Here is a 24,197-nt window from a genome sequence, read left to right as displayed (position 1 = left end):
GAAAACTGGTTTTTCATTTCACTATTTTTCTTAAATGATTGACACCTCTTACGGCTGAGCTACCAAAATCAAGTCCAACACTGTATTTTCAAGGGCAAGGTAAGAGACAGCTGCTCTGCCACAATGCCCTTAAATAGCTGAGGACCAAACCAACTATTTCTATAAACCAGAGTGAGTTTTTCGTTTTTCTTTTCTAACTGACTGACTCTGGACCAGCTGGACCAGCTAGGAACAGCTGGTGTGAAAGGGTCCTCTGGAAAAGACAGGTACAACCACTGTCTACATCCAGCTCTACTACCCTTCATTGACCTGAACTATGATTTAAGTAAGTTTTTCACAGTAGCAGCTGATTGATAGCGAACAGAAATGTAAATGGAAGGGTTGTTCCTTTTCAGTCACATGCACCTACTAGAAACAAAGAAAGAACTCTTCCCAAATAAAACAAAAAGGCAGCATCTCGCTGTGCTCCTGACAGTCACTGGTCCACTCTGGTCATGGAGTGCTGTTAGAATCAGCATTAAAACATACAGATGCTAGTTATACATGTAAAATGTAAACGCTTACTTAAAGTGAAAAGTGAGTTAAAGAATTCAACAGTAATGAACATGTCATAGCAGATGCAAACACAGCAAGATCTGAAGGTGTTTTAATGCAAATACCTTTCCAACCATGCAAATACAATTGCAAAAGAGGTTCCTTGTTTTGGGAAACTGCTGTGTGTGGAAGAGTCAGAACAGCACCAGAGTGCAACTCAAGGCAAGTCAGCATGGCAAGGGTTTGGAGATTCCTAGTAAGGTAATGTTTAGTACTACAGAAATAAAGCATTGTTCAACTGCAAAGTTTATTTAACAGCGCGCACATATTTACATAGAGCTGTAACAGACCTTTCAACAAATAATATCTGCACAGAAAAAAAAATATCAGCATCTTGTTTGTTAGAATGATTGTCTCTGCCAGAATGAAGCAGCTATCATACAAAAATACAGTCTTCTTTTTTTTACCTAAGGCACTGCTCTAAGTCTAAAACAGTTCTACAGTATTTTGAGTAGCAAGCACCGAGAGTAAGACGGCTGAGAGTTTCCTATTGTAACTGTGGTGTTGAGGAAAGGACACATTTAGTTCCAGCAAAAACATTTGCATCTAAACACTGAAAATGCAGCTGCCATTTGGATGATTCATTTGAATTGAAATATCAGCCAATAGTTTTTAGCGGGATTTGAGACAGCTATTCTTTAAAGTAATCACTTATTCAATATATTTGTTACAGAAGACAAAAACACGGCTGCATTTTTACTTTTAGTAGCAGCCATTTTTCAGAAGATGTTTAGTTAATCTCTTCATGCTGTAAAAAGCAGGCAAGTTGAGGTTAAATAGATGATTACTTAATGCAGGCTTTAGGGAAGGGAGTTTGCAGCCACTGTTATAAAGCTAGTACAGGAACACTTTTAGAATAATTAACATGAACAAAACATGACTTCAGTGGTCTAATACTGTTATGTACACAATAAAATAATACTTACATGAGTATAGATAAATATATAATTCAAAAGGAAAACACTTTTAAAAGCACGACAAATGTTAAACTGCACTATGACAAATGTGTCTAGGTATCAACATTTTTGTAATATATTAGTGCATATGCTGTAAAATGTTTTGATGTTTTCCAATAGATGAAAACATATTAGCGATGGTRCAATACTGCTTTTTGAAACTGCCAGTATTTTCATGTTAGGAAGAAATTTTTCTGCTTAATTCAAAATTGAAGATAATTTTGCCTTTTTAAATAGTTTGTGAACCAACATGTGTACTGCATTTCCTAGAAGACTGTCACAAATGCWGTTCAGTTTTAATATGCACTGAATGAGTCTTTTATTTCATTAAGTGCCTTTTTTGGGAATAGGCAAAATCTGGCCAGTAGCTAACTGGGAAGCCTCCAGTGGCACACTACTGTACAGTACAGTGATATAAAAATTAAAGGACTCAAACAGGTTAGTGGAAAGTCTGTAAAAGGGAACCAAGTGATATTTAAACAAGAAAATTTTATCCAACATTTAACTTAACACATGGAAAAGGAACAACAGCGAAAAGAGTCTCCCTGAAATRTTTTCAAGGTGCAAATCTAGAAGTTTGTTATCCCTCCCCTGGTTTTGTTTGTTTTTGCAAACTTGAAGATGGGTAAAGGTAAACAAGCAGCTTTTCAAAACAAGGCCTTCGGTACTTGATAAAACACTGGATTACTGAAGTGCAATCAGATTATTTCCAGGTCTCTAGTGTTCACAGTTCTGTCCAAAGAGCAAAGAAAAAATAACATTTAACCATCATACTGTGCATATTCCACATATGTCTATCATTGTTGCTAGTCTATGTCTGGGGGTGAGCACAGACCCATGTAGTTACTTAGAAAACTAGCACAGTAGTATCTTTCTAAATACATGAATATTTGCTCCTGAAGCTATGTACATAATTCTTAAATCATATTATCTCAAAACATATTCAAGTTCAAAACTAAAAGGCACCACTTTCTCCACAAATAAGTAAGTAAGTTAATGATTTTGGTCAGAACACAGAAAGTGATCAGCAGTATCATGTAAATCATTCTTTTCCCATAGCCCGGCCTCAAGGAAAGTCTCAGTAAGGCTATGCCCGTAAGACTACAATTCGCAAGACGCGCAGCGACAGAGGAGACTCAAGAAACAGTTCAGTCTAGAAAAGTGCTACACTTTAATCAAAAAAAGTGCTACACATCATTTGAAAGAAATGTGGATTGCAAGTCTTGGTTTCTCACTACCATTCATTTCAACTGTTCACGCAGTCATTTATCTCATTGACAGAGATCTCCTGCTGTGAGAAGGTCCATTTGGGGTTTAGCTCCAACACCGGAGACCTTTAGTCTTACATAAACTAGCTTACTGAAACCCCTCTGACACRCTGCACTGTACTGCATCAGCGTCTGGGCTCTCAAATGTAAGTGGCTTCAGAGACAGCCCAGCTTCTTTCAGAAAATTCAGAGTACTGTTTCTGTAGCTCTATTAACCCTCCCAAAATGCAACAAAACTGTCTTTGTGTAATTTAAGGATGGTGTTACACCCTTCAGTCAAGTGAAAGACTATTCTAGAATAAGTACAGAAGACAGCTAATATCCTGCCAGAGCCCGAAGAAACCTCCTAAGGCAACACAGCTCAGCATCAAAAAGTTACGGAACATGTCTAGGAGTGGAAGGGGGAAAGCAGCCAGGGCTCATCTCTGAAGAGTTACATCAGACACCTTTTAAACTGTTAGCATCTTCAAAAGTAACATGTGCCATTTAAGACATTTCAGAAGAAGCCTAAAATACAAGAGATAGGCTTGACTGCTGGTGAGAGCTACAGGAGCTTCACAGGGTTCAGCTGCGTCTTTGGAAAAGCCTTAATGTTGGGCTTTAGCCACAGTATAAAGTAAGTCCCTAGAAAAGCAGCAGTTGATGACACCTTTTGACAGAATGTAAGTTACAAGCACTAAAGGAAAAGCTTTCTTTCCACCCTACACACTGGGAAAAGTGCCTTGAAAATAAGAAATTGAAGACAAGGCAAGGAGAGTAAATTGCAAGAAAATGAATTATCTAGCCAGAGGAGGAGATGAAGGAGGAAATCAGCTTGCATTACCTGATGAAGCATCTAAAGGTTTGGTCAATGAATTCACTGCACCATCTTCCTCAAATGACAATTTAGGACTAGAAGTAATTGTAGCAGCATCATTCAAGTTTTGATTACAGTTATCAGCAGGGATGCTGTCCGAACTCAGTTTGGTTGACTTGGAATGTATTCCAATGTCAATAAACTCCTCTAAAGTCCATGAACTGGATTTTCCATTAAGATTCTGAATAAGTCCAATTGTATGATCAGCTTCTTTAACACCCAACTTTACTGAGTCATCGACAACCATTTCTTTTGCAGGATGGCTAGAAAAAGAAAATGTATTATTTTTTAATTAAATTTCTGCATATTTAATCTTCAGATTCTTTAGAAGCCAGACAACTGGCAATCTGCATACTTTGCGAAGCACAGAGTTTCCTGAAAGGGACTTCCCTCATGAACTCCCCCAGCTGTCACACGAGAGCTCCCCAAGAGCCAAAGGGAAAAAATGATTCACCAGCATACACTCACATTTTACTACACACTAACAGCTCTCAAGTAAGGTCTAACTACAGAAATTTGATATGAGAGCAACAAGTTTAAAGACCTGCACTATTAAACCTCTATTTTAGTAGTGGACAAATCTCCCCCTTTTTTTTTCCTCCAGTTAAATTTTTTTGAACACAAAATAGCCTCAGATTAAACATTCACAATCTATACCAAATCAGAGTAATCAGTTTTCATGCATTCTTAAAAAAATCATGAAAACATCTTTGTATCCCATCACTAGAGGATTTACCATTCCTTTAAAAAAAGGCGTTTACACTGCCACTTCTAAATCATTAGCATTTAGATGAGCAAATGGAACAAGCATCAGAGGACAATTCTTCCAGTATTAGATGGAAATGCTTTATGTCTAAAGAGATAAAATTTGAAATATTAAAAAAATCCCCATTAAGGCGTTTGTGTTACATCTGGTGTTCCAGCACAACAGAAATTGTTCGAGAACTTTCTGTAGGTTATTCTTTTCAGTTTTGTCCTCTCCTCCTTTGTTTAATGTTTTCTTAAAGAAACGAACTGCCAGTCATTCTGAGGCAAAAGATTTCAAGCCACTGCCTTTCTTTACAAGCAGTAACACTAGTGTGTTGCTGGTTCTGTCTCACKTCTTAGCAAAGCCACTACCATTAACAAGGTGCCATCTAAACAAAGATTTATTCTGAACTAACTGCCTCTACATGAAGCAGTAAACTGACAGCATGCACATACCATATGCGCAGAGCAAGCCAGAGAAACACCAATAAGCTAGTAGGGTGCAAAATTTGATGCTATGCAACACACAGTACTGAATTTAATTGAAGCACAGAGAAGGATTTTTTGCACGACAGGTAACTGCTCTGACAGTAAAACATCCACATACACAGACTCACCTGGAATCCTTCATTTCAGTAACAAGCAGAGACCCCTCATCACTTTTCAAATCACTTCCATTCATAAATACTTCATYGGCCTTCAATTTTGACCCATCTTGTTTTTCACATTCTTTAGAGATCAAGCTATGTACAATCTCTGAACAACCTTCTGTCTCCTGCTTGACTTTCTGGGGTAAGTCAACACCATTTAGCTTTCCTGAAGGTGGAAGGGGAGGGAGGGGAAAGAAAAGTGCTTCAGTAACTGAGTTGCTATTCTAAATGAATAAAATACAAGTGTCCAAATGACCTTTCCCAGCCACAATTCAAGGAACTTCGTTTCAATAGATCAATTTCTCTTTGGAGAAGCTCGTGCAACAACAGGAAAGTTGTTTCCTATCTTTAAAAATACACACATAAAATGTTAACATGCTGCCTACATTTCACCCTCAAATCATTTTGCATTTAACTATTTTGCCCTTCTTCTGTGGTACCGAACAGGCAATGATATATACTGTACTTGAGCAGAGAGCCTCAGTGGCACTCCTGGGACATGAATGCTCAGATCATCACAATGCTATTAACCCAGTAACATTTTTAACAATGACTAAACATCACTGCAACACCAACTGCCACTTAGATCTGACTCAGCAAGGTTCCTTACCTGGTTGATCAGTCTTCTCAAGACCCAACTCTTCCTCCTCTTCAATATCCTCTCCCTCAATGACCTCGGAGGCAGACTTCTCTTCATTCTGCAACTGAATTCCCTGAGCGTTATTCACAATAGCTCACTACTGTTTATCGGTTCAGAAAGGGCTCAGTCTCAGCTCCTGCACAAGACTATTTGATGACTACAGTAAGGTCAAATTAGTCCAGAAGCTAACAGGCAATCCACATCCCTGGCTGGGAGAAGACATAACTAATAGGGCAGCTGAAGTCAATACTGAGTTTTCAGGTCACCTAACAACAACACGTCCACCTGAGCCAGAGTCTGCAGTGGAACATATGGAAGAGCTACTACCACCTCCTACCTATGAACTACTCCCGGGTTCTCTCTTCCCTCATATCCCTCCAAGGTACGTGCTATTTATTTATTTGGTTTCAGCCATATGAAGACTTGAGTCTSTGTTTTGAATGTGCAGAGAATGGCAACTACTCCTCAGTACAATACGCATAATTCACCACACCTTAGGTCAAAGTTCACTTGCTATGCTAACAAAAATACATTCAGCTTACTGTAGAAAATTAAAGGACATCTAAAATTTGCTTTAAGCAGACAGATGAATGCAGGAATCTTAAGTTTTCTGGGGAAAAATAACCCCAGCAGAATGGATACTGAAAAAAATACCCTCAAAAATTGGGAGGGAAGAGGATAAATCATCGCCAACCAGTAGTTTTCTGCTGAAAGTCATCTGCAGGTCATAATGTCAGATCACACTGGTTCTATTTGGTTTGAACAAAAATGCATCAAATGCAAAAACTTCTGGTCAGAACAAGCAAAGCAGAAGCATGTGTACAATAGGAAGCTACTGAAAATTACTTTGCACTTCACATGGAACTCATTTTATGGCAGAATAACAGAGGAAAGCAGGACACACGGTGAGGCCTTCTCTGGGAAGGAAAGTGCATCACCGCCATGGATCTCTACGAGCCTACCTTGTGTCATTACACAGATCAAAACAAAGAAGTACCTTTGATTCATTTTGATCCGATTTTCGTGTTCTTCTCATTATTTCTTCAATTCTCTGTTAAAATGGAGAAAATATTTGCAATGACATATAGAACTTTATATTTTAGCCTTCTTTTTTTTTTTTTTTTTTTTTTTTACCAATTATCAAAAATGCTCATATTTCGTAAATGTACTACTTTATTTACCGTTTTTTAAAGCTCGTAAGCCAGAGTCGGCTTTTTTTCAAAAACATGCTATTTCTATTCAAATGCATCTGAGACAGTTTGCCTGTCAGTTTATTTAGACCACCTTGCTTTAATACTGACACCTCAAYCACTACTTTAGGTTGAGAAATTTTTCTACTCTCAATACAGCTCACCTTTTTTCTTTCAAGCCTTTCCTGCATGTTTTGCTGCATAATTCTCTCTCTTTCCATACGTTGTCTTTCAGCCTCTTCTTGGGCTTTTGCTTCAGCTTCTTCTCTCTGAAAACAATGCAAAGAAAACAGCAACTAGTGCACAACTCATTCCAAAGCACCTAAAGCTGAGCTGTTACAGAGATTCTTGTTCAACACAGGAGTCCCAGACAATCACTTTTTCAGTATTACCTTATGCTGCAGGTAAATGCCAACTCTCTAGTTACTGACAGTAATTATATATTACCATCAGATTCAGAAACTGATTTGAAAAGAAAAACTGTGTGTGTGTGTGGCTATATTAGGCTTATGGAAACATTCTGGATATTGTCGAGCTACTCAGGGTTCAAACTATACTTCAAAATGAAGATTTATATAAGAAGAATATTTTATGAATCAACAGGGCAGCAATTAAATTCTAAGTGTGGCAAGGCCGATTTAAAAATCTTGGCAGTCATCTACTATCAAGATACTTGGCAGCGAGTATCTTACTGTTCTTTCCCAGTTTGACTGGAAAAAAGAGAAGGGGATAGGGAACATTGTCTAAATAATTTTTACAAGCATAAGGAAGTTTGTAAGGAAAAGTTCAGACACACACGTGGATGCAATCTATAAGATATAGTTCTTTAAATGCAAGTAATTTCATTGTAAAATTGCTTTGATTTTCAAAACTAATCTAATTCAAAGAAAGTTCACTTTCCGCAAAACACAACTTCCTCCACTTAGGAGGATGCCTTTCCAAAGGTAAACAATCTTAGCTGTGGAAGACTATATTTAGCAACTGAAATAGCAGACTTAAAAACACTACAATCTTTAACTTAAAGAAATCAGAGCAAGCTACATGACTTTTTCCAGATAGATCACTTTCTTATAATTCATAGTAGTAAGGTGGGAAAGTGGGAGCAGTAAAAGTATTTTACAGTTCTCCATGTCTCTTGTATGCAAAACAGTGTCCCAGATGGATTAAAAAAAAAAAAAAAATCTGCTTCTGTCCCAGGCCATCAAATGTTGGAAAACACAAAAAACAGAAGAAGGAAAAGGACTTCAAGGCATTCTCTAACCAATCTCCTATCATGCRTAGGATGAACTCTGCTTTTATTGTCCCTGATAGAGATTTGTCAAAACTGTTCTATGGAGCAAAATAAGATAAGCCCCTTGAAAACATGTCAACAGCTTATATAAGGAATGCAGTGGAATCTRTAGATAAGCAGACCTGGTGTTGAAGCTCTGCAAGTTTTTCCTGTTCTTCCTGTTCACGGCGAATCCTCTCCTCTTCAGCTTGTCTTTTTTGTTCTTCACAAGCCAGCCTTTTTTCTTCCTCCAGTCTGTGGAGCTCCTCTTCCCGTCGTGCTTTTTCTTCAGTTGCTCTCTTGGCCATTTCTTCTTCTCTGACTCTAGTGTTTCCAAAATACAGATTACTGATTGGATACTACTTACTTTAAAGTGTGCAAGCATATTAAGACAGACTTGGAAGCAAGAAAGTCTAAAGTTACCTAACCACAGAAAAAGTGCATTGAGATACTTGCTGGTGTGTATTTACAAATCCCACCATCTAGACCCATCAAACAAAAAACCCCAAATAACCCGGAAGAAACTATCTCCAAGTGCTTAAAAGCTCTTTGTTGATTAAGTCAAGTCCAAGGCCAGCTGTTCCAATAATAGAACATTTTATTGAGAACTGGATTAAGAGACAACTATTTAATAAATACCATCAGCATCCATGACATGAACGAACCTTTCAATCACTGACAAATCAGTCAGATCTGCTAAAAGACTGTTTTTTCTATGGCCTTAGTTCCACAGACATYGTACTGGAGGTATGCATTGCCAGATCAGACCTCATCCAGTAAGGGCATGCCATCATATTTCTGATAAAACAGCCATAGCAGACTATATACAAGTTTATGATAGTTTTATACCCATGGCTGGAAAACAGACAGTATCTGATGTTCTGTAACATTCAGACCATCACAGAGAGGTGATGCCTTAGGGTTAGTCAGAATGCAGTTAATAATTTATTTTTAACAACTTCTATATGGCAAACCAAATGTACTCTAATTTATTGCTTTGAATTACTTGGCTGCAACAATTTCTTATCCAGATTCAGGACCCCTCAAGTCAAATCTAATGTAACATCAAACCAGTGCCTGAGTTCATCAAAGGGCAGTTTAATACAGAGTGCTCAAGTATCTCAAGACAGCAAATCAAATATAAACGATGTAAAAAACACATTCTAGATTTGAAATAAAGCACCACTGGTGACTAGAAGGAAAATGGAGCAGTTACATACACAGTGACCACGCAATACATATACACAAAAACATACATTAATGATATACCAACAACTTGTCCCATCTCAAATGATGCTAGTGCCAGTTCATTGCTTCAAGAACTGCATTAAAATTTACAGGATCTTAAACTAATGCTTAGGAAATACATGTATCTAAAGTGTCCAATCCAACCATGCCCCACCACAAAAGGCAGCATTTCCTGCTCCTGAAAAATTACCTTTCCTCTTCCTGTCTCTGAATTCTTTCTTGGTCTTCACGTTCTCTTTGCTCCCGTGCTAGACGTCGTTTCTCTGCCAAGATTTTAGCAGCTTCTTCAGCTGTGGTGGTCCCTGCTACAGTTTTGCTACCTGATTCTGCGAAGTTTAAAAGAAACTGCTGTTAAAAAAGCTCCAGTAATTTTAAATTTAAAAAGACTTTATCATTATGACATGAGATTTTTCTTTTGGTCAGATGACCCACTATCTTTCATATCAGTACTCATCACTTAGTGCGTATACCCTGTACACAAAGGCTCTCAAGGACCAAGGGGCAGTCCTAAAGAAATGAATGCAGAGCCACAGTATCTCATTGATACTGAGCTAGTAACTATTTCAACTACACTGATTCAACTACTTTTCAGAAAATATAACTAAAGATATCCTAGAACTACCACAATACTTTAAAACATATTTCTGAAAACACACCTTTATTCTATAACACTTCCAAAACTTAAAAAAAAAAATAAAAAATGCATCAGGAAATACATTTATCTTCCYTCTAATAGAACTGAATATACATCCACAAGCCCAAAGAGGAAACACTAATTGTAAAATTTCTCTTAATTATTTTGTAACATTAACATCCTTGCTTTTATATTTATAGGGAATCTTAGGGTGCCAATAATCACCATTTTATCTGGCTGTGGAAGGACATACTGATGAATTCAGTAATATCATATTTCCACATGTTTTAGCAACAAATTCATTCCTACTTTACATGGAGATTAAAACAGCATGAAACACAATGTAAGTAAATATTTCCACAATCCTGTTGTTCATGTTTTGCTTGGCACTACAGTGTCTGAACATCAGAGGTACTATTACAAATTAACAATAAGGGGGGAAAGAAAAGCTTGCCACACAATTATATTCAATATATATTAAAAGAACTCTGATTTTTACAAACTATTCCCACTCTCTAGAAGTGTAATTGGTTTAATGTGACTAGAGAACTGAGCATCTGATTATTCAGAGAATCAGCTGTTGATGTCAGCAGAGCAACAGCACCATAATTCTGGTGGAGACTTGCTTTCTTCTTTTTAGTATTTCACAAATCAGCCCATACATCTTTGTACAACATTTATAAAGCCTTCAAGCCAAGGTAATTTTAATGAACAGTGACATCAGGGTTTGATCCGCTATTTCGCTTCTGACCTAAAGATAAATCACTCAATATCGTCATTAGGTACTTTAATACTTGAAAAGCTGCTTATGTCCTGTGGACGCATAATCACCACCTGCAGCCAGAGGGCAAAGTTTCAAAGAGTACGCTCTCAGTAGCTGAATCACAGCACTGCTGCATGCATGGAAATTGTTCTTGTAGTCCTGCAAAGAGCATTTCAGCACTAATATTTAGATTTATACAATGCTGAAAAAGAAGCACCTCTCCAGACTGATCTTGACTTGGGCAAAAACACAGTCATGTTGGTACAAACAAGAATTCAACCACAGCACTTCCAAACTGAACTCAGTCAAAAGTGATCCTCCTTCTCCTCCCTGTGCAGGAAAGCCCAGTCCTTTACAGCGATGAGAACCACAAGCAGGCCTTGCACCATTCACTGTTTACCTAATCAAGAGCTTAATGAACATAAAACTAAGACAAAAGTGCTTTTCTTCCTATATTCTGCAACCTTTTTTCATTTGAAGAAAGGGAGGATTTCATTTAGTGTTGCCAGTATACACCCCCGAGGAAGTTAACATTGCCTCTCTTCTCCTCTACACTTGACTGTCTTGCAAGTTTAAACTAGATGCTTTTTATAGTAGAAGCCATCTTCCATTACGCATTTATACAGCAACTAGCATAGTAGTCCTAATTGAACACTATTAGAATACAAATCATGTCAAAATTGGTTGATGTTAAACCTCTTATCCCCTTTCAAATTCAACCTAAATAAAGAATTTAATCCTCATTAAGAAGCCCAAATGAACCATTGTTTTAGGATTATAACATGGTAACAATAGCTTGTAATAACAGGTATCAAAAATTATATCCGAAAATTAGTCACAGCAATACAATACTCAGAATACCACAGATATGGAAAGAACAGAGCAGAAAAACAAAAGAAAGGATAGGACACCTCAAGTGTATGGGAGATCTCCCTGTTGTATTTTCACTTTTTGAATCTTTACTGATGTTTTCTATACAGTCGCTTCAGTAGTGCTTTCATGTCTGTGCATCCAAGGTTAAAAGTGCAAAGCATCAGATGCACAGGCCAACTAACAGAGGTCTAGACTGTCTGAGTTTGTGGATATAGTCYATATAGAAACACTGTGCTGCCCCTGGTTGCAAAGGTGTCAAAATACCTTACCTCCATGACAATTAAGTATGTAGGCTTCTGTTCAACTCCTTGACAACTGAACAGTCAACTTGAGAGCACTTCTCTAACACAAGGAAACAATTCTGCAGACTGTGGTGAGCAAACTGCACTGAGGAACACGCTTCCTATATGCCTGCCTTGTACAGTCCACTTACATAGGGCAGGGCATAGGACTTCCCAACATAATTCCTCATGTGTCTAAGGAAGATACCTCCAGCATTTTATAAACCAGTCCATTTCCCCAGTGTTCCTAGCGTTGTCCCTGATAATAAGAATGGTCACCTTCTCAAGTGACCTCTTCCTGATTGGAGCAGAATGAGAGAAACAGGTAAGAGAGATGTTTCAGAATAATTTTCAATACACCTTTAGGGCTGACAGATGATTTGTTGGTCTTGCTTAACTCCAGCTTACAGTTTAAGAGCAAAGAGGCACTATTAAGATACTTGCAGTCATTAGGAATACAGATTGCCTCTAGACAACTCCTCTCCAGCAATACTTGGTTGCCAAGTGAGTGGGAAGAATGCAAAAGACAAGACATCTGAAGAGGTAAAAGCTGAACCTCCCTCTTTTCTATTAAGTTGTAATTTTTTGCAAGGTGTTAAAAAATATTCCACATTATCTGCTGTATGAGTAAAAGCCAGTGCCAGTTCCTTGCTGGACTGTTATTTTTTGCTTTGACAGTGAGAACACAAGCAGGCTTGTATTATCATTACTTTGATGAAGAGAAGATTCCAACTCATTTCAAGGCGAGTCATATATACACAATTTATCTAGAACTCTTATTCCAAAGCCTTCTCTAGCTGGATACAAAAAAAGTGAGGCTCCATTATAGATCTAAGTTTATTACCTATCATCACGCATAAGGTGAGAGCTCATGAAGGAGCATTTCTTATGTTTTAAGTTGAAACAAGCCTTTTAACTCTCAGAGAAGCCGCGAAAGGCTGCTGCCAGAAATGACAACTGCTCCAAGCCACTGAAAAATAAAAAGTGTTTTACTGCAGAACAGCATATTTTTGTACAAAGACACACACACACACACACACACACACACACAAAAAAAAAAAAAAAAGAAAAAGAAAAGACAGACTTGATTGCTGTCTGTGTCTGTTAGCAATAGGCAATCAAGTTTAGTTTGAGGGAAAAGAGATGATACAAAGATCCAAGTACACAAAGCTCAATTATGTTGAACCTACAAGACCTAGACACTGATTTGCCACATGCCATTTGCTGGTGCACTTTGATTTCAGAAGCTGACTGGCATATGGTACTGCACCAGCCCACGAGGTGAAGTGCCTACACAGATGTCCATCATTATTTCCTGCTCTTCAACATCTATTGCACACCATGTGCCTTGAAAAATACATGCAACTTTTAATTTTTAAGAACAAAGCTTTTGTCCTACATTCACACGTGAAACACTCAGCAATATTCCACTGTATCAAAGTATTCAGAGAGAGAAACCAAATCATCTCTAAGTTCAACAACATAGCCACTAATTTCCTTATCTTGTATGTGCCAAATAAAAAAAGCTTCACTCAGCACCATTTCAAACTACAAAGATGAATAGCTTGGATATTAGCAATAGAATAAAATGGAAAAAGATAAATTGGGTTAATATAGTTCCAGAAGTCAGTGTGGAGAAGAGACAGGTGAGGCACCCAAGGAATAAGGACACCTGTTCCGAAACAAGTGGAAGATATAGGAATAGGACAGATTGTTATGGCAGCTTTCACCAAGTGATGACATTGATTACTACTGATTATGTCCCCTCTGAGGCATGCAAGACATTTATTACAGAACTGAACACACATGGAGAGATGGACATTTGACTGCAAAGAATGATGAGACACTGTTTGAAGATGGATGTGCAACTTCAAACAAACACTGACACTTGACTGCAACATCCAGGCTTCCTTCTAGAGGAACATATGCTCAAAGAACTGTACCATAAAAGTGTTCTTCAACTTACTAAAAGTATTTCACATCCAGTATTGAGTAGTGTCACAGAAGAGTCGCAGAAGTCACAGACAACCATACCAGCTGAGGAACGCACAAAAGGAATTGTACATGCAGCAACATGCAGCAAGCATATGTTCCTACTTACCTGTCATTTCTGAAGGATTTTCACCCTCAGTACCGCCCACTGGCTGTAGTTTAAACTCCTGAGATCCCTCCTTTTCCTGTTAAGTTTCCCCTATGTCCTTCTCCACAGAGAAGTACCTGCAAGTCCTCATCAGAAGACTCTCCCAGATTCTGTTCTGGAGAAGGCAGAGAGTGTTCTTCCAGCATGAGGGACAGGCGTTGTGCTTGGCACAATCAAGAGGACCAGGAAACTAATTGCTTCTCTGGTATATGGCTCTCCTTAATTCACCAGTGTTAGGCCTCAGAATGACCTGGGCACTGATCGCTTTCTCCTGAGGCAGCAACTATTATACATTGACCAGAATCAAGATTCAGGCAGGTTTCTAGTTTTATGAAAGCTGGCTTTTAGTCTATGTTGCATCAATAGCTGATCTTTTCCTCCAAGCAAACCTCTACATAATTTTAAGAACTACCAGCTGGATCAAAAATCCTCTGCATGTTTAGCTATTGGCTTTGCAAACCTAAGCTAGGGTATCTCTAGCTAGGATGTCTAAAAGTCCAAAAGGAAAATTAGGAAGTCTAAAAGGCAAAGAGGATTTCTACTTTCTTAAGCTACAGTGTAAACAGAAATACTAAAAGTTACTGACTTAAATCTTGGATCTCCAGGTCAAATAAACTGACTACTGCACTAACCCCTCCTTCGCCCGTAAAGTCATACGAAACTAGTAAGTCATCAGCAATGAACAGCTTCCACCTTTAAACATCCTTATCTCTAATGGTCTGGAGATGCCTTGAGTAACTGAGAAACACTCACCTTCTTTGGTCTTTGCGCTAGTTGCTACTGCATCCCTGTCCGAGGCTGGTGAAGCACCTTGTTCCTGTTCTGCTCCTTCTGTGCTCTTATCCTTTGGTTTGCTCTCTGCTTCAGTTTTCTTTTTGGTAAAGTTTATAACACTTGGCGTGAGAGGTGGGCGTTGGATGGGTGCTGGCTTGGAGACTGGAGTAGGAGATGGTGGCCTCTGTTTTGATATGCTAGGTGAAAGTGGGCGAGTCTTTTGATTTTGTCTGCTGAAACAAAGAACATTCTTCAGGGCTAACAACGAAAATCTCAAAAAAGAAGCTCAAGACAGCAGTCAACTTTGGTTAGTTTATATTACATACCTTATTAAAAGTAAGTTCACACTCAAATTACTACTGCCTTCTCATAAAACTGAAACACAGAATTCCAAAATACTCTGGGCATCTGGAATCAGTCCTTGTGGACTAACATTAAAACAGGTCTGCTAGCACAGACCTCCATTTACKCCATGTCAAGGACTAACCTTTTGGTTCCAATCCAAAGAACTTCCTAAACTAACAAAGTTTGATTGACTTAAGTGAAAGCTTGCATGCATCCTATTTGTTTTAGGGTATAGCTCATACAAAAAAAACCCAAAAAACAGGGTATACTTTTTCTGCACGAAAGAGATGAAGGTCAGGATGCATACCTAGCTGTAGAAGGTGATGGAGGACGCTTCACCAAATTAGCAGGAGAAGGGGATCTTCTACGGGCAGACACAGATGGTGACRGAGGACGTCTTCCCCCAGAACCTGGGGACAATTTTTCTGTCTCTAATTTCTAAGAAAATATATAAAAATACAATAATGCTCACTTTCTAGGATATATTAAAGACAGAGAAAACAGGAGAGGTATTAGCACAATAAACACGTAACTTCTTAAGACGATACATTATATATTTTYTTTATGTTTTAAAGCACAGATCCAATAAATATGTTACATAATTGAAATTTCCAGAACTCTAAGTAGCAAGCAACATATCTTTTATGATCTTAGAGAGATCAAGGGTCACCAAATTCAAATCCAATTTCACTACTATATGTTTTGAAGCAATTTCTACAGGACATCTCAATAACAAAACAGGATGCCATTCTGAGCTGTTCCAAACCCCCAGATTAATATCAAGCTAAATCCTGTGAATTTTCAACAAACCTGGGTTGAATCAGGTGAACTTGCATCAGATGAAGTGGACTTCAATCTGTCGATGCTACGACTGCGCACGGGCACCTTAGGAGTTGGGACTGGGGAACTGATGGAACTGGCTGAAGCTGAACGAGGACAGAGGTAAGATTCTATAAAAGTTAGGAATTTGACAAGACAAAACGAGAACCAAGTGCACAGCATAAGAACAGGAGAAAAGGAAGAGGGAAAAAGAGAGAAAGAAAGATTGTGTGTGTTAGAGACTATACAGAGAAACACCACAGGAAGTGCACATTGCAATGGGTCGTGGACACAGACACTACCACCACACAATTAGTACTCTGGAAGCAATAGCACCAAGAATAAAACCATTCTGAAAGCAGCAGTTTGGAGTAGATAAAAATAAAATGCTTTTCCAAACAATCTCTAAATTTGCAACACATCAGTGCAACTTTCACTTTAGTCAAGCTGCATCTAGTCACAAACACTTCAGAACAGCTTTAACTCATTACAAGTTCTTTGTGTTACAGGGATTCGTTCTAGATCAAAGAATGTTTCCTCCATTCTTTCTATCAAAGACTGATTACAAAGCAGCATTACATCAAGAATCTGAGCATTACCTTGCATACTTTTCTTGTGAAATAAGCTTTTATGCAACAGTGTTTTAACTTTTCACACTTTTCTTGTGAAATAAGAATTTATGCAACATTATTTTTATTTTATTCTAATTTCTCTCTCTGATCTCTTTATTACTAAGTTTTTGTGGCTTTTATCCACATTAACAGATCAAAATAGAAGGCGTGTGAGAAACTGATCAACAGAAAACGATTAACTGTCAAACTAAAATAGCTTTGCTACCTTAAGTGTCAGTCTCCTCACATGTAGTAAGATACTGCAAAAGATATTTTCAAATTACTTCTTTTATTAAGATAATCATAGATGGATATATATATATATCTATGTAAAAATCACTTCTCTAACCAAGTGACTGATTTTTTCTTCTACAGTGTGATAGATAAATTGTGACAGATACTAGTAACTAATTTCTGTACTCCTATGGAAAACATTTTATTTTTACACTTATAGCATTTGTTTTAGGAGAACTGCATTCTGTTTGTGCTTAGTTTGTACTAAAGCACAGGTAGAAAGTATCTCTAAGTAAACTGATGTAAAAGTTATCTTTAACTCAGCAATAGAGAATAAATCACATGCTGTCAATAACAGTGAAAAAGACAGCATCTCCCCACATGACATGAATTGAAATATTCATGGTAAAAGTGGCACACAAATAGGTGTGGAAAAAAATACAACCACTGACTATGAACCAAAAAAGTAAGGAACTGATTACACAAGGGTAGCAGTGTAGAAATGTTACTGTTACCAATAAGGACCAAGTGGCATATGATAGAAAATAAAGATGGAGGAATATACTGAAGAGGAAATGAGCAAAACTGGGAATACAAGTTGAAAAGTAAAAGAGGAGAAGGCCTCCACAGTGGTGCCAGATACATATTTACTGGAGCATTCTTACAGTCACCCAGTTACCATTGTAAAAAACACATGGGACACAGCTAGGGTTTGCAATGGAATATGCCGTAGAGATTCCCGCACTACTACCAACCTGAGCTATTTTGGGGAATTACCAGCTCAGTTTGGACTAATATAAAATTACATGAGCCAGCTATGGTTTCCCTACAGTATGTGCTCTCCTTCTAATATGCCTCTGCTTCTACAATCAGCCTGAATGCAGCTGGCTCCCTGCACTTACGTTAAGACATCTCCTCTGTCATGTTCCTACAAGTTTCTCCCCATAAAGAAATCTGGGACCTACACTTATTTCTTCTGGCCTCCTTTGAAGTCCTATGTTTGGATTTTTTTTTCCTCCCATTTCCTACCAGTGTTTTCTGACAAATATGCCTCAGATTCATTTAGGGTACACTCAAATGCAGATCTCTGACTCAGTTAAGAAAAACAAAACAAAAAAGCAGCATTCAGTTCTCTGCAGAGCAAGTAAACTGACACTGGAGTTTAAAAGCCAGTATTATTCTACAGTTTTGAAAAGCAGACACGCAATACAGCATATGAATTGGTTATTGCTGACCAAAGAAAATATTAGACAAATAATATAATATGCCACCAGATATTAACTTTCCAATTCATACTAAAGAGTAGCACAGTTAGTGACTATCATGTAAGTTGCTTGCTTGAWGAGCAACTGCATAAAACTTTCAGGCTTTACTGTCCTCCTGTTACCTGAGGGATCTTGTCCATCAGCCGATAATGTAGCAGCACTTTTACTCCTAGCTAAGGAGGCCTGTGTGGGGGCGAGGAGGCGACTGATTACGCTACTGTCCAGAGGACTGACCGGGGAGCGACGAGCTAAATGACGGGAACAAATCAAAAAGGATCCAACATGAAATCATATAATGGAAGAGACAAGCAGAACCAAGCAGAGGAGGTTTGTGAGCATTATTGCAAATCATAACAGTTTTTTGGAAAAAAATACTGAAGTCATGGAGAGGGAAAACCAAACTAATAATACAGAAGAACTAAACATTGTAATCTCTGATGTGCTGGTTATCCATTGGCTGTTAATCATTTTAATGGGTAAGGACTGACACACACACAACACAGACATGTACTAAAGTTGGTCAAAACACAAAACATTTTTGAGCCAGCTCTGCAGAGCTTTCTTTCCTGGATTGCAGGAAAGACTCTTTAAGAAACAGAGGCCTCTCAAATCAAAGCAGATGGTTATTGTCAGGTGTCATCTGAATATACAAATTCACATGGACAGCATTCATAATTCTCCCATACAGGAAGCAGAATACTGTAGTTTCCAGTGTTGGCAAGAGCTGCTGGAAAGGAAAGCTTCAGAACTGTTAACTCAAAGGAAGAAAACATATTAGAAAAGTTGCTAGATTTCAGCTTTAAGAAGAGTTACTAGAAAAGAGGTATTTATAACCTAGTGGGGAATACAAAGAATGGAAAACAGACTGAAGTGAGAACAGGTTTCCTCCTTCATTTGCATGCACAAAGTTAAGGCCAGCAGCAGGAACAGAGAAGTTGCTTTTAAACTGAATGATGAAACAGAGCTTAAAAAGCAGAAGTGTAAAATTTACATAAGGGAACATATTAGTGAATTTTTTACTCTAGTTACATATAAGTCTAACAACTTTCAAATCTTTTTTGGTTTATCTCTCTAGTTTAAGCAGAGAKATATTTTGCTATCTACTTATAGCACAATTTAATTAAAATCCTTCTTACAGGATTTTTGTTCAAAGTAAGGAATTTAATCTTTACCATTTACAATTCTATCTTTACCATTAGATAAATAAAAGTCTGTACAAAAATTTTAGAGATTTGAGAAGCAAAGGAAACTAGAGAAACAGTCTATCTGAACTTTACTGTGAATGTCTTTTAAGAGAAATATTTAGCTTTATGAAACAACCACCTGGTTTTTCTTCCTTTTTCACTTTTTCTAGTTCAGGAGTGGAAGGGGGTTTACTACTCATTCTATTCAAAGATGTGCTCCTCTTCTTTTCTGTTCCTCCTAGAGACCAAGCGTAAGGAAGATTATTTTTAACAAGATATTTATATATATGATTTTCTGAACTGCCATTCCTATGCTTTTCTTTTGTCAAAAGATCATCCAAAAACCCTGATCTATCATTATGAAGCACCAGTTAGGGGYTAGGGTGCTAAATGGTGTACTTTTCTTCTCTCTCTCCATCACTCCACTTCACAAAGCTGGTTTATAGAAACCAAGTTTTGAATATCTGGTACTGGAATGTGCATAATAATATTTACGTCCTAGTGCCTGGACCACAAGCAGAGCAGTGGAAGTCTGAATGAAAACATTTATGATAAAACTGGGACATGGTTTAAAGTCAATTCCAAATACCCCATTTACTGCCTCCCAATTCTCAAAACAAGCTGATTTCTAGCACCTTTCTGTTCCACCTGTGACCCTTTGGGTGCTGACTGCTGAGAATGCAGAGGAACTTTGTTATTCAGTCTGTTTAATGAGGCACTTCTCTTTGTCGTACCTGGAAGTGAAAGTGCATGGATTAATTTTGTGTAAAAGTCTAGAAAGTCCCTTCTAACACCACCCCAACTTGCCTAAGATATAGAAGCGCAATTAAGACATTATATGGGTTTATGAATCCTTCAGAAGTGGGATATTTGTATCAGGGAAGAATCACTCCCTATATGCATTGCTTCTTATACTCCTTCCTCAGGTATTTCACTGATCACTGAGACAGGATGCTAGTCTGACAGACCTCCTGAGGCCATCTTTATATGCCTTTTTAAATACATGTAATAATTAAAAAAGGCCATTGCTCACATTCTCTACAAGCAAGAGAGCAATAAACAAGTGTTCAGCTGAGGATTAACCCAGATCACAGCTGAAGAAATACTCCACTGACCCAGGGACAAGCATCTTTATCTCATTTCCAAATTCTGCACCTCCCACTCCCCAGACACACACACATAGCAGAAGCAATCTGGTTAATCCTGCACCTGTATTTTCTCTATACTTTGAATTTAGACATCATTTACCAAACAGCCAGTTTCTTCTTGAGAGCCAGACCAARAACACAGTATTGCTCTATCTTGTTCTGCTGATCTAAATCAGTCAGTCAGTCAACCTCTAAATCCTGACCACTTGATCAGTTGGAGTCCTCTCCAATCATCTTCTACTTTAGGTCATCTGAGAAGTTTTTCTCCAGAGTGACTAAATATTCACAAAGGAATTTGAAGGTAGACAGTAAGTTTGAAAGAAATTCCAATTAGTTGATAATTAATGACTTACTTTCTCTGTTAGTTGCTTAATTTGTTCTTTACAGCCCTGTCTCTGGCTTGTACCCAGAGCTCAACCCTGCAGATACATTATATATAAAAAAATCATTTAAAATCACAGGAAGTCTCCAGTGATTCAGAGAGATTGTCCCTGCGTCTATGCCAGTATAGATATGTTCACTGATTACCTTATCAGGCATACTGTGTATGAGTACAGGAAGTTTTTCTGCTGCATCACCTTCCAAAATGAACCAGTAAAAGCACTGTTAGCTACGTCTGCRTTAGAGATTTTTCTAGTGCAGTAAATTTGATCAAAGGTTGTAGATTGACACAACACTGCAGCATAGAGCTAGCTGAATCTGTTTTCAATTTAACAGCTCTTGGTTTATTAATGCTTTTCATCTTTTGGAAAAAAAAAATAACCTGGAATACCGGCAGGCTCCTAAAACACTGGAGAAACTTCACCACAGGGAAAACTCAGACTAAAATAAACCAATTTGTGATAACACAAATCATTTTTACTTATCTTAACAACAAGTAGATTAATAAAATTCCTTGTGCTTTTCTTTTTTTTTTTTTGGGGGGGGGGGGGATTTGGAAAAGGTAGATTGACAGGATTTACAGAACAACCTGCACATAACATCTTACAGGCTCTGCTTCACATTTCCCCTCTTTAGGTACTTTATACATATGGGTAGTGGGGAGAGGAGAGGAAGAAGAGAGGACACTCACATGAATAGATTTATCAGGGAGTGGAAAGGGCAGAGATTTATCCCATCCCTCCAGCTCCTTGTTAGGACTAGTTGGGTGGTGCACACTTTACATGACACAATGCAGTCAGGAGGTTCATCCACCCTAAAGCTGTAATTCAAAATGAGACTGGAAGCCGCAAAAATTGGTAGAGGCTCTCTGGTGTGAAAACATTATCAGAAACCCATTACAAAAAGTCAAAAGGAATAACTGGATTCAAAGCTGTTTCTATTCCTTGACAGTCACTGGCACAGTAGGATTTACCCCAGAATGTATGGAAGCAGCAGTGTGTACTAACAGTTTAAGAAATGCTAATTTATGCATCAGAATCAGGCTCTTACAATACACTACTTTAATGGGCAAGGAAATTATGTCAGAGTACTCCTCTATGGCTATAATCGTGCTACAATACCAGATCAATGCAAAATAACGTCCACCCACCCAGAAAGTTCCTATAGGTTTCAAAGTAGAGTTTTTCATGCATTCTTCTGTATCTGAATTCTAATATTAGAAAGGAAGAGTGTGCCTATAGAATACAGGACTTGCATAATAGAAAGATGCCAAAAGATGATTTCCCTCCACCAAGGCAATCAAAGATTTGAAACTGTACAACAGAAGTCAAATTTTAATATTTTGTATTATTTTTAGTTTGTTGAAATTTTAGGGTGTGATTTAAGGCATGCAAACCCCTGAAGTTGATGTGAAATGATTTATGAATCAATCATTCACCAAAATTTGGCTTCAGTAAAACAATTACAGAAATAAAAATAAAAAACCAATAATCTTTACCGTTACTCTTCTCCTTTAATAGAGATCACATCAACTGGGTCAAGCCCTGAACAGTCAAGCTGGATTAACAAACTGCATGAAATGCATTTGAGATCAACACATGAAGTGAACAATACAGCTAGGGAGGAAGAGGAGTATCCTTCCTCCTTCTGCCTCCTCCCCAAGTAACAGTTGAGCAGTACAYCTACTACCAGCAGAAACACAAACACTTACTTCGATCAGAAGTGTTTAGAAGTGCTGCAGATGATGACAAACGTTTATTCACAACAGCTTCTGTTTGTTTGAGGTTTGCTGTGGAGGTGGACCGCTTGCTGGCTGTGTAAAGAAGTGGTTACTTTAGACAGACACTTCGTATCTGAGGAAGCACCTTTCACACACACTTCTGAGACAACTTTGGAAGCAAGTACTACATCCTGAAAGCTATTTCCAGTTTTGTTTAATGAGAAATAAAGATTTTTTTTTGTTGAACTTTTGAGTATACTTGATGCAAGTAGCCCAAGTTATAACTTACACAGAAATGGCGTTAGTTTTACTAGACTCATGTCAAGATTTTGTGCATGTGAACAAGAGATTTTTAAGCCTGTGCTCCTAACATGTAAAGGTAAAGGCTATTGAGATTGTGTGTTGTTACCAGACTGACAAGATATATAGTAATAAAAAAAACCCTTGAATAGCAGTAATTTTTTTCTTTGCTCCTTTCACCCAGGTGTGTTAAAACTGTTAACTCATTCATTTGCTAGTTAGTGAAAACAAAATAAAACAAATGCTTTTGGAGGGATAAAATAAGTCCTGAGGAAAGATAAGAAAGCATTCCTACTTCTGAGTATTTCTCAAGGGTTGCTCTAACCATTTTAGAAATTTCTGAAATTTTTTTCTAGGAGTTATTCTTTAAGCTCATGCTTCCTACCAGTTTTCCAATTCTTCTAAATAAATTGTACCAGAATATGTTTAAAAAAAATCTATAATCACATATCATATTTTAAAATTCCAAGTTTACCTCAAGCCAAATGAAGATTTGCTTTTTAATTTCAGAAATGCTCTTTCAGGATGTAGACTATTCCAAAGTGGGAAAATGCCTTGGAAAAGCATGTATTTGTTACTATGGAAACTCAATAAACAGAGAATAGCAGTGCACACAAAGCATTGCAGACTAGCACAGGAAACAAAAAATCTATACATCAAACATGAGTAATTGATTTTGCTGGCACATTGGACAACAAAGGTGATTAATGCGAACTCATTAGTGCATAAGTAACGCCAAAGGAAAAAGCAGCATTACTCACCACAGAGGCAGCTTCTTTTCCCTTTGGCTAGCATGCTATAGCAGCTCCTGGTAGAAGCAGCCAGGACACAAGGATGCATACGGACAGGCCTGCCTCTCCACTAGACTTTCGATACATGTACCCAACCCAGGCTCCTGCACCACTACGAGCCACTGGACTCCTTCTCAAAGGAGCAAAACCATGTGAAGTGAAAACTAGATTAATTTGCCACAGCAAATTAAGAGAAAAGCCCCCAGAGGGTAGTGGGGGGAGGATGGGGGATCTGTTGAATCTGGTTAAGAAGTGGAGATCTGAGCTTTTCAGGTATTTTTCTAAGGTAAGAAAAAACGGTATTTTGTGAATGAAGACGACCGAGCAAAAACATCAGGAAAACTGGTAATTCTTGTATCTGGYGTTTTCAAAGGGAAACTCTACCCTCTAGTGGCCATTCTTAAAAGAAATCTTGGCTACTGCATTTACTTCAACTGTGCAGAAATCAAATGCCTTCAAATGTCATAGAGGTATTTTAAAACAAATTTCTCTTTGTTCAAATTAGGACTTCAACA

The 24,197-nt window shown here is 37.9% G+C and overlaps 1 protein-coding gene across 2 annotated transcripts in view; it reads right to left on the bottom strand.

Moving 5' to 3' along the window:
• Window positions 1-822: 822 nt before the first annotated feature.
• MAP7D3 (MAP7 domain containing 3) overlaps window positions 823-24,197 on the bottom strand; it is a 47,191-nt gene continuing 23,816 nt past the window's right edge. Inside the window, exons 7-20 of one of the 2 annotated variants that reach the window (XM_085325581.1) lie at window positions 22,583-22,684; window positions 19,978-20,076; window positions 19,482-19,580; window positions 18,281-18,406; window positions 16,040-16,179; window positions 15,537-15,667; window positions 14,864-15,117; window positions 9,610-9,745; window positions 8,315-8,495; window positions 7,066-7,170; window positions 6,709-6,762; window positions 5,682-5,775; window positions 5,039-5,237; window positions 823-3,937 (exon numbers count right to left, since the gene is read on the bottom strand). In XM_085325581.1, coding sequence (XP_085181707.1) covers window positions 3,628-3,937; window positions 5,039-5,237; window positions 5,682-5,775; window positions 6,709-6,762; window positions 7,066-7,170; window positions 8,315-8,495; window positions 9,610-9,745; window positions 14,864-15,117; window positions 15,537-15,667; window positions 16,040-16,179; window positions 18,281-18,406; window positions 19,482-19,580; window positions 19,978-20,076; window positions 22,583-22,684 — 2,030 coding nt within the window. In that variant the 3' untranslated portion in view covers window positions 823-3,627. The remainder of the gene's footprint in view (window positions 3,938-5,038; window positions 5,238-5,681; window positions 5,776-6,708; window positions 6,763-7,065; window positions 7,171-8,314; window positions 8,496-9,609; window positions 9,746-14,863; window positions 15,118-15,536; window positions 15,668-16,039; window positions 16,180-18,280; window positions 18,407-19,481; window positions 19,581-19,977; window positions 20,077-22,582; window positions 22,685-24,197) is intronic. The other variant, XM_085325582.1, reaches the window with a different exon arrangement.

Source organism: Rhea americana, unplaced genomic scaffold (genome assembly GCF_003343005.1).
Source record: "Rhea americana isolate MKP2758 unplaced genomic scaffold, rheAme1 scaffold_98, whole genome shotgun sequence".
NCBI lineage: Eukaryota > Metazoa > Chordata > Aves > Rheiformes > Rheidae > Rhea > Rhea americana.
This window is presented reverse-complemented; position numbering and strand designations above follow the sequence as displayed.